Source organism: Anthonomus grandis, chromosome 12 (genome assembly GCF_022605725.1).
Source record: "Anthonomus grandis grandis chromosome 12, icAntGran1.3, whole genome shotgun sequence".
NCBI classification, from domain to species: Eukaryota; Metazoa; Arthropoda; class Insecta; order Coleoptera; family Curculionidae; genus Anthonomus; species Anthonomus grandis.
Window position 1 is genome coordinate 11,447,027 of NC_065557.1, and position 11,803 is coordinate 11,458,829.

At 31.4% G+C, this 11,803-nt stretch overlaps 1 protein-coding gene across 5 annotated transcripts in view; it reads left to right on the forward strand.

The window, feature by feature from the left end:
* Positions 1–6,212, forward strand: part of LOC126742806 (sodium/potassium/calcium exchanger Nckx30C) — a 151,971-nt gene extending 145,759 nt beyond the window's left edge. For 2 of the 5 annotated variants that reach the window (XM_050449608.1, XM_050449610.1), the window contains exons 5-7: positions 1,839–2,091; positions 4,151–4,301; positions 4,684–6,155. In XM_050449608.1, the coding sequence (XP_050305565.1) occupies positions 1,839–2,091; positions 4,151–4,301; positions 4,684–4,773 (494 nt within the window). In that variant the 3' untranslated portion in view covers positions 4,774–6,155. Of the gene's footprint in view, positions 1–1,838; positions 2,092–4,150; positions 4,302–4,683 lie in introns of all 5 variants that reach the window. The other 3 variants (XM_050449611.1, XM_050449606.1, XM_050449607.1) reach the window with 3 other exon arrangements.
* The last annotated feature ends 5,591 nt before the right edge of the window (positions 6,213–11,803 follow it).

An 11,803-nucleotide genomic window follows, 5' to 3' on the forward strand; every position in this document is an offset into this window, starting at 1 on the left:
GAGACTGGTAAAGAACTAATTCATTCTGGTGAAAATTTTCCTGGCTTGCTCTATTCCAGAATGTGTCTCCCACTTCGGGTCATACAGCGAGTTGATTATGGTGTTAAGATATTTGAAGAGTGATACAAATTCGATATATCTGTCATTGATTAAAACCGTTTCGGTGATCTGTACCTTAGACAAAACGGTTAATTTGGTCTTGGAAGTGTTTATGTATAATCCAAATCGTTCAGTGTGTTGTGTAATCCGGTCCATAATTTTTTGAAAGCGATTTGTTATCTGCTAGGATTTCGGTGTAGTCTGCGTATCTCATATTGGTGATGCAGACTCCATTACCTTTAATACCTCCCATATCTTGTACTAGACTTTGTCTGAAAATAGCTTCCGATAAATAAATATTAAAGAGGATAAATGTTAAACATGAGCGTAGACAAAATAGACCGGACCACTGCCCTACTCTTTTCCTTACTGACATGACATTCGAAGTTTCCCTGTCTATTCTCACCTCCCCAATTCGATTACAGTAGAGCTGTGCTATGATTATAATATCTCTCTTGTTAATGCTGATTGCTGATAATATCTCTACCATCTTCAATCAACTGTTTTACGATAGTCAATGAGACAAACGTATACATCTATGTTCATATCTCTACATCTCTAAATTAGCACTCTTTGTAACAGTAGATCCTTTCTCTCTGTCAACATCCACCTTCGTGAGACACATCGGCCGGTCATCATCGAACAGTTCCTCTACGTACTTCTTCCATCTTTTTAATTTTTCTTCAAACTCATTTATAATCTCATTATTCGTATTTCTAAGGACTCCCAACTGCTTTTTTCTCTTGATTCCTGTAACTCCTGTTACTTTCTTGTGCATGTTGAAGCAATCATGGAGGGAATCAAATCTCGACATTTCTCGAACAGATGCAACTCTCTTGCTTTTCTACACGTCCTGTTTATCTCTTATACTTTAGCGGTACTCCTTTGCACTTTCTGTTCTCCGTCATAAGTTCCAGAATTTCCTCTGTCATCCATTCCTTTCTTTTTGTTTTCTTTAAACCCAATGTCCTATTCCTAAACTTTCACTATCTTTCACTATCTTTATTTCATCGTACGTATCGTCTGTATCTAGTAGTTCTAGTATAGCAATTGCTTTTAAGTTCTTCTCAGGTTTTAGGCCTACTCTTGTTTGAAATTATATGCCGTTAAGTTTTATTTATTTATTTAAGGTGTTGTCTTTCACTTTTGTGAAACGTTTGATTCTGAAGTCTATAACAACATGGCTCTGATCACTACTGACATCTGTTTTAGGATATGTTTTTACTGATTTACCTTACGTTTTGATTTCGAGGCTAGTCATTATGTAATCTATCTGATTGACTAGAGATGATAGGATTATACTCATCGCAAAACTGTGCAAGCCAATCACTTCTTGCGTTTCTTTTATCGAGACCAAAAGCACCAACAGCCTATCTGCACCATATCCTACTTTATTATTTAGATCTTAGGAGTATCATTACTTCATGGATCGTGCTGTAAAGTTCGTCAGTGTCTGCATCTGACTTGTCATTGGTTGGCGCCTATAATTGAATGACGTTCCTAATACGATGAGATGCCTGAACTCTCTATCTCGTCTCTAATGAGTATTGCCGTGACTATAAAAAAAAAGACCATAGACTCACCTAAATCAAGCTATAACCTCTCTCTTGGTGAGAGTGAGTTTCACCCCCAAAATATAAAACTAATAATGGTGTTAAAGGTATTTTAAAGATCCTCCATACTGCTTTACTTCTAGATACAATATTTAGAGATAGCTGCTCCTTATTTGAATATTCCAGGTAAAAAGTTCTTCCCGCTGACGTTTCTGGGTAGCATCGCATGGATAGCGATCTACTCGTACCTGATGGTCTGGTGGGCAAACCGAGCGGGCCAGACCTTCGGGATCTCCCCGGAGGTGATGGGTTTGACCTTCCTGGCAGCGGGTACCTCCATTCCAGACCTGATCACGAGCGTCATCGTAGCGCGAAAGGGTTTCGGGGATATGGCTGTGTCGTCTTCTGTCGGCAGCAATATTTTCGACGTTACAGTCGGGTAAGAATCTTTATATTTTTATATACACGAACGGCCAACTCAGGGCTTGGATGCACAACTCGCTATAGTTTAAAACAAAAGTTGCAAGGTTTCGTGCAAATCACAAGGTCTATTAAAACGGTTTTTAAAAGTACGAAGCCTGTAATTACAACCAGAAGAAACTCAATGTACACTGTAAAGTATGACGAACTGTGGTTAAAAAATATATCATTGTGTCTCATTTAGTAAAAGTCGTAAAGCCTGATAATAAAATCGGTAGTAAAGCTTTTAAACTTGAAATACTCGCAGTACTAAAACTGTATACAGCCTTCGTAAAATATATCATGGAGCTTCTAATCACGTAAAGTTTTCCTATTTTTACACCGTCAAAACAAAGAAACTTCTTTAATAGGCTTCTACTGTGTACCTTTAAGACTCAGCTTTAAGTATGTTTTTATTAAAGCTTCAAACAGCTCCTTATCAATTTTTCTGACGTAAGAATTAACATTAATCCATAAGGAATGATTATAAATTATTAATCATCTCATACATTATGCACTCGAGCCCCAAATGGCGTTTGAAAGATTGATCGGTCCAGAGTATGAAATTTCGAGGCTCTTTATAGTCAAAACGGCGGCGCTTTAGAGTAGCCCTATTGTCGAGAGCCAGTTATTTATGAAATGACCATCCATTTATTATATGTTGGAAATTGATTAGAGGCAGCTAATGTTAAAGTCTTTTTGGTTAAGACAGACTGGCGCCCAATATTTTGCTTACTAATAATGTATGCTCAGAGTAGTTTGCGAAAACTGTTAAAACTAAGGGTTATAGTCACGAATATCAGAAAAATCAATAGCCAAAAAGAAACAGCAAAAGTACAATTAGAGGAACTAACCAGGAGCTCCTACGCTGTATTCCTCTGCAGTCATCTTCCATTTAAATGAAAATTAGTCGACCTGAAAAGCTACAGACTTGTTAGTCTCTTGTCAGGTATGATGAAGATAATGAAACTCTATCACGCTAATGGTCAGTTTTCTCAGGTCAATCGAAGTGCATTCAATCACTCACTTATCGACAGATCAAAAAGGTTGTTCCTTAAAAATTGCACTACCCACTTACCAGATGTCTTAGTTTACAATCGCACAGCACCATAGCTTCTAAATGAACTTCGATCAGATCCAAATATCAAGAAAATTATAAGAAGAAAATGGTGTCTACAAATAAATCCTACGAAGCAGTGACGATTATCAACACTATTGGAATTTATCATGGAAATATGTAGTTTAAATTGACAAATTAAAAGAGAAATAATAAAAATTAAACTAAAACACGTGAGATAATTAAAAAACTCTGTATCGATCAGCAGATGTGGCAATCTTACGTGGACTAGAAACTAGCAAAATGTGGATGCTTTAGATAAAAAGGAAATATGGTGTTCTTTTGAAAAGAAATGGTTGGGCGAAAAAAATTTAGATGAAATCTATATTTCTTTACAGGCATTTTCCATTTAAATGGATATAAGTAATGAATTTAAAAAGCTGATGGTCTAGTAGTCTCTTATCAGCCAGGGTAAAGATGATCGAATATTTGATGTTGCATGCTTTATATTTTAAGGATTCATTTGGATTCAGGTTCAAACATTAGTATCCACCTGAGCGTAAATTTTTGAATTATTTTAAGATCCTTGGACCCTAACCGATGAAAATATTACATCGAATAAGATCTCTCGACACATCAGCCGTATTAAAATTCGTATTAACCATATCTGCATTTTTGATATTCTTACCAGGTCTGTCTCCTTAAAGTTCAATAGCTACAAATTGAATAAACATGACACATCTTCGAGTTTGCAAATGACAACACCAGCACTATAGTTTCCAAACGGATTTAGATCCAGGTTTCTAGATCGACCAGCGGCGTTAACTTTTCAGCAGCAAAAATCATGTTTAGATCTATTTGTATTAATGCATGGAACACTATCCTATGAATTATTGCCTAAAATATGAAACACTAATTTTGTACATTGTTACGAATTATGATACATTAAAAGAACTATATTATGAATGTTATAATATTTCAGATTACCAGTGCCTTGGTTGCTGTATGGCATCATTTATAGCGAACCGGTAGAAGTCAATTCATCTGGTATGGTTTGCTCCATAACCATTCTGTTCATGATGCTGCTGTTTGTCATTATGTCGATCGCATTCTTCCGGTGGCGAATGAACAAGGTAGTGCTCTATAATAATTTATATTTTAACAATATTTCTGCTTGTTCATGGAAGTGCTTTATTTGTCCAAAGTTTGATACAAGTAAACAAATCTTATTGACAATTTTTGATGCCTTTCAAGCATCATTGTTCTTATATTTAAGAGTTTAATTTAATATCTTATAACGTTATCCAAGGCGATTGTGAACATGCATTTTTAAATTGGGGCAGTCATGTAGGATTTTATAGAAGTATCAGTTTACATCAATTTAAATACTAACTTAAATTAAGGTATATCCTAAGATTTGAAAGTTTATTAGCGATAGTTAAAACTGCACTTCTGCAAACCAATATTAAATAATAATGTTTTGATCATAATCAATATTTTATTTTTTGTTTTCAGGGCCTCGGATTCACAATGTTTCTTCTATACTTCGTGTTTGTAGCTGTTTCGCTTATGTTCGAATACCATTATATAACATGTCCGGTATAAGACAAATGCGCGTTGCTTTATTTAAAAAGACTTAGTACATTTAACAAAACAAATAATAATTTATTTAAATAGCAGTTTAAAATATGTTTGCGCGGATATAAATACAGAAACAAGCAAGAAATAATGATATAATTTGAATGTTAAATTAATATGAAATACTATTATCACATATTTAGGGGTAGAAAATAGATTTTGCTTGTTAAAATGTTTAAAAAACTAAATAATAAATAACAAAGGCTGACAAAGATCCACTGAAATTAAGCTTTTAAAAACTTTTAGTTTTAAATTCCTTCATTTTGTAATTTATTTAACACAGTAAGTTCCGAGTTCTCGTTTATTTTATAATTTTAATAACTATTGTTAAATCTATATTTTATATGTATTCATATATACCCTGTTGGGTTACCTAAAAATTTCATTTTTTTTCAGATTTATTCGTTAAGCTTATGATTGATTTTTACAAAATTAATATAAAAAAATTTAAAAAACGAAAGAAGTTAAAATTTACGTTTTTAATTGATGCGATGTTCTACCAAAAATGTGACTTTTTTTGAGTTTAGATTTCATTCATTTGAACAGAAGCAAAAACTACTTCCTCAATATATTTCGTTGCAATAAGTTTTTTTTTTTAAGAAAAATAAATAGTATAAATTAGCAACAAATTAGTAAATAGTAAAGTCTAGAATGCTCCCCTGACCATGAAGCAATAACTACATAATCCACCTAATATTCTGATTTTGCAGTAGGAGACATTCTTCTCGAAAAATTTTTAAAAAGCAGCAAATAAAAAAAACGAAATAGGCGACGAGCGTTTCTTTTTTACTTTAATACTTGATGGTAGATCGGTAGCTTAGATGAAAAAAATAGCGTTTTTTAATGAAAATACATTGTAATATTTATAAAAATATAGTGCGTTGGTTAAATCGTCTTGGACATCCAGAATTTGATTGTTGAACTTTACCAATTACGGGGCGTATTAAGCTTTTCATGGATTCAATCAAGAAGTAGGTGTCGTAACCATTTAAGTTATGCATAATTTCTAACTTTAAAGTTAATAAGGTTGTAAACGTCGTGTAAAATGAAAAACCAAAATGTTTTTAATATTTTAAACGTTTTACATAAAAGAAATGATATCAATACAAAAGTTAAAGTCATATGTTCAAAAATTGTTATGCAAAGTGTTCGTAAATTAAATAAGTAAATGGGAATTGTATCTATGTAAGATATACATTATTTCTTAATCTTATTTTAGTTTTGCAGTTTTTAGGAGTAATCAAGCGGTGAAAGTGATATTTCTATTAAGTTTGGGAATATTTACTAATAGTTTTACACAAATCTATTTAAAAACAGTATTTCCTCGGTTTTACCATATTAAACAATTATCAGATCTCTAAACTATTTTATTTTAATATTTAATCGATTTTGTGGTATCTACGTCGGTTCTGGTAAATTTTTAATAAAGTTCGTAGAAAAGTTTTTATGGAAAACACAGGTTTCTCTATTCTCTTATGGGAAATTCTTTTTATATCCTTATGCTGTACAACCAAACCTGTACAAGCAAAAAATTAGATAGATTATCTTTAAAATTTTAAAAATTCCAGATTTATTTGTTCAACACAAGATTTTCGATTAGGCTAATTTTTAAATTTTCCAGCCAACAACAATAAATGCCAATAACTTCCTTCTTGTTTATTGCTGGCAAAATTTGACGAAAACTTTCCCATTTTGTACTTACCGATTTTTTTTACTTTTTAAGAAAACTTCCTATTTTGCATCAAAGTTCTCATTATTTCGAGTAATTTTAAAATAAATCATTTTCTTCCAGGCTTTTAGTGAAAACAATTTTGTAAAAAAATTTACTTCTTACTGTAATGGAATATCCATTACGCGTACATCTTTACATATACGTGCATATAAGTAAAATTTGTATGTATATTTATATATTCCGTGACATGAATTCGTAATATTTCATTTTTCAAAGGTTTTAATTATGATAATAATATTCTTGATTATGTTTCTGAAAAGTGCTAAGATATAAATGGCAATGGAATCATGTCTATATAATATGAATAATTCGAATATACCATGAAAATTCTTGTAATATGACATTTGTGTAAATTCCATGATTAGTGAAAGACAGATCAGAGGATTATTTAATATAATTTGTAAATTATAATTTAGATAATAAATGCTGGGACTTATTAAAGAAGGAAAAATCCCCAATTAAATTCTGGATAAGCCGTAAAAAACTTCCCGAAAAACCTGAATGAGAATATAATAAAAAAAAACAATCTAGAAGTTTTAGCTGAAATATACATACATATCTAGCTGTAGATATTGATAGTGATTTAGATGATATAGATCTAGAAGCAAAACTTGTATATATAAATAAAATATTTGATGGCACTTGGACTTGACGTTCACGCTGAAAAGTGCCTATTGTTACTTTGTTTTAAATATGTGATAAGGTTCTTATATCGCGTATCATATAGCATAATCATTTTAATAAACGTATTACTAATCCAATTACTAAATTAATCTGGATTTTTTTAAAAATACATATTAGTATAATAAATTAGATGAAAATGCCTTATAATGTGTGTGTAATTGGAGAAATTACATTAAATTAGACATAAGCATTGTATCGGGTTAATATAGGTAATGGATTTGTACGTTTATTAATTATTTGTTAGGGTAATTAGGTAGTAGGCAATTTTGTCTTGGTTCTCATAGATTTTTTTAGAGAAATTTTAGGGAGAGGAAAAATCAGTTTAGAAGGTGGAGGGTTAATAGATAGACCTCGCTGGAACTGACAGAAATGTTATTAAACTTTACTTTACTTAAGATCACTTATATACTTAAAAAAGTACAATTTTCTATTTGGATGCAGGATGTCTGAATTAAGTCTGCACTATGAATAAGCAAAAATTTTACAAATTTAACCATCCTCATAGCTTCAAAAAGTCAACAATACGCTGTTGAAATATCGCTAGTGTCGCGCCCTCACAACCTTGGTTCGAAACATCTACAGTCAGGTGCTGTTATGTAAATGCCTTCTTTGACTCACAAGTCGCTGCTTTTTGCCTTTTAATAATTGAAACAAACTTTTAAAAGCCTTAAGCAAGAGACCTGTGATAATCAAAAAACAACTCTCAAGCCGTGAAATTCGATTTGTTTCGACCAAAGTCTATTAAGAAATATGTGTGAAAATCGCAACATATAGAGAACGTAGCATATGTCGGTTGCTAGCGACCTATTTATTTATCCGCACCCGCTGGTATTTGATCATTATAATGCCCCTATCTCCTAAGACCTCCAAGGGATTTTAATAAATTAATCATCTCGATTCATAGGGGTTCAACCGAAGGTTGTTTTTCGTGAGAATTTATTAAATATCAAAATGTTAATGAAATTAAAACAACGCTTCGTTTCACAACTTCCAATCATAATTATCTGAGTTAATTTCTGACATTAAAAACCTCTATAAACGAAGTTTTTTTGTAAAAACATCATTAATAAAACAAGCTTAAAATTGGTTTTTTAAATAACACACGTCTCTTGGTAAAGATGATTGAATGCGAATAAAATGCGTTTTTTTTAAGTCTCTCTAAGTTTTTTAAGAAGTTGCGCACCGACCGTGAGGGAGCGCACGAATCAATATGCATCAAAAGCGTCAGACTTAATTTAGATTCCCACCAAGATTCGATAACCCTTCACCAATTAACTTATATTTAATTATTTTATAATTATTATAATCAAATGAATAGAGGTGAAACGGTATGTTTTTTTATTAAATAGTTTTTACTTAACACCTCAATAAAATTGTCCAGTGCATAGAGGAGAAGAAATAGACAATTATTAAGCTTTTTAAAAGGCATTGTTACAAGACAATTATATAATTTTGTAATAATTTAATTTTATAGCGATTTACAGTTGTTAATGTACAATTTTTATAGAGCCACTGATAACCAATAATTTTCGTACAAATTTCTATTTCTATTTGTTGAATTATTGTTAGAAATTTATTTTCCGACTTCTCTTGATTTTTATAAAATACCTTTCTTAAATTTGCACAATTGTTTATTACACTTTTACTAATAAATTCTTTATCTTATTTACTTAAACAATAATAATACATTATATGTACTTATTGCTACAGTTATATAAATAATATAAAAGTGTGTATTTAAATAGCTGAAAGGCTTGACTTACATACAAATAGAGAATGTTACTAGAATTGTTTTAAAGTAGTATATCTTTATTTTACTTATAAAACGTTTTGTTTATAGCCTTTTGCAAAATATTACTCATATTGAGTGGTGTAAATTTTGTAAAAAAATGCTGAGTACTAGAAAAACTATGTTTTAAAAAATTGTTTTCATAGAAAAATGTTATTTCTTGTTAAAAATTATACTATATTATAAATATACCCTTACGAAATATCATCATATCAGGAATGACCCTACCTTTTGACATGCTTGGTGCTATTCCATGGTGGCCATCAATATGCGAACCTAAAACAAAACGGTGGCATTTCGAAAATTATCGATCTCATAATGGTAATGGCGCCAAACCATCATTTTTAAATTTTATTTTTACGCCAAAAGTCTACAATTATCACTATGATCCGCGTCCAAATTTAAAAGAAAAAGCGAATCAAAGGTAAGAAGGGAGTATTGGTGAATGAGTTGCCTTAATGTTTATTGTTAATTAAAGTAATTAATATTGTTTTACTCACTCTTATTGACTTAATCATTCTTTTCTTATTTCCACTGCTACTTATAAGAATAATTCCCGAAAAGAGTGACTGTTCAAGAGTTCCTAAATACGTCACTAAAGCGCTGCATTTGCGATAAGTAAAAAAATAGTTAAAATTTCTTTATTGGCAACTTCTGTAAGGTTGTTTGTGTTAAAGTCATATGTCATTATTGTTTGATTCCTGCTAACAATCAAATTAGAGGAACATTACTTTTATCTCACTAACAATGTGATGTGCACAGGACCATTTCGGTAGAAAATGACAGAGTAGACTTTATCCTTCTTCCAGCTATATTCCTTTTATATTATTTTCTGAACAATCTTTATCTTAAGCAGTGGCATTAAAATCACTTTAGGCAAATGTTTGCAACACTTTCTGAAGGTTCCAAAAGATTTTAGTTGGGTCTTCCACATCTGAAAATATCGGACTGTTTACTTTATAAAATGATATTACGTATCTTGATTTAACTGGGAGGTTCCTTATTTGCAGAAGAGACGACAATGGCTTTACTCTGACCAACCAAATCTTAAAGAAGCTGTTCTCAAAGACGTTCAAAAGCTCAAGTCCTCATGTGATTATAATCTCCTATAAGAAAATTTTTCCAAAACAAATATTTTGAAGAATTTTTTTCAAATGTCAGTCACTGTTAATATTAAATTTCGATAGAAGATATCATTTAGTGTAATGGCAAAATTAGTCTATTATGCCTTGATAGAATCAGGGTTGTGATATGGTCTTTGTTTTTAAGGGCCATCTAATCAAAACTTCAAAAAGTCAATTTTGGTGTTGTAGAAAAGAACAATAACCACATTTGTGGTCACCACAATGTCACATTTGTGACATTGTGGTGTGATCATCAAAAATTTTGCCCTGTGCGTGTGTATAACTAATGTTGAAAAATTGTTTGCTACACAATTTAAAGGGGTATTAAAAGCATTTCACGTTATTGTATTTTTGACTAAAGAATCATAAGCAAATAATAATATAATATAAATAACGTCTAACTTCTTTAAGTGCAGTACGCATGAAAGTGAATCATTTCGTCATCGAATAAGAGCTCAAGATATGAAGTACCAGTTTTCCTCAAATGTTCCTATCTTTTACGAATTTCACTTGAATCAATGTTGACAGTAATTAGTGAAAATGATTGTAGACCCTTTCAAAGGCTAGACGCCTTTGTCTTAATTCAAAATCGACGTTGCCAAGGATGACGTTAAAAGTATTCACCCGAAAATTATCACTACTTGACAACTAAGCTTCGCTATATTATCAGCCTGTAACTTTCTTTTTCTTCTTCTAGAAACAGTCGTCTTGACACTTTTGTTAACAGCATGCAATCTTAATAACAAGAAGTGCCAAAGGATCTGCATGAATACTGTTATGAGTGAGTAGTTAAATTCGAAGTCCTCAAGCTTCTTGTCGAGTAACAGAATCTTCTTCAAATAAGATCAAAGTTTAAATAATTTTCTCCAGCTTGAGTCTGTGTAGAGTTGTAAATGATTAACGAAAAATGAACGCTTGAACTATATTAAATATAGAAGCTGCTTCGGTACAACTTTTAAGAAATTCGAATTCTCTCTTGGGACGATCATTCAAACGTTCTTCAAGAAATGATACTTTAACATTTTATTGACTTTGAAAAATCAAACACGAATTCATTCAAATGAATATAAGTAAAAACGCTCCCAAGATCCATACATTACACTACATATTTAATACATAAGTCAAGAAATTCACTTAAGCGTTATAAAAATTTCCCAAATGTTATGGTTCAAATTTCGCCATCCTTACGATATCTGTCGTCCTATGCGCGCGCAACAGAAGCACTTAGTGTGAATCTTCTATTATTTATAGCGCAACCAATAGAGATCACTATATCCAATGTGTTTTAACCCTTTATGGCTTCCTTAACAGCTAGAATCAACCTAACAATGTCACTCATATGACTCGAAATGCTTCTGAATTGAAATTACCGATACCTCATTCATCATTGGTAAAAAGGTCCATTGTTTACGCGAGCACTAAAATCTGAAATCATCTAGCCCATGATTTGTGTACCATACCTTCCCTCAAAATAAGTAAAGTTAGGGGATTGCTAGCTGGTACATCCTTTTTCAAACATATTAATAAGTTTTATTGACAATTGTGTGGTATCATGTTGCGTCCATGTTTCACATACTTTTACTTCTGTTTTTATATTATATTTTAACCCATATTTTAATTTTTTGTCTAGTTGTTTTATATTTTTTATTTATATCTATATGTTAAGTT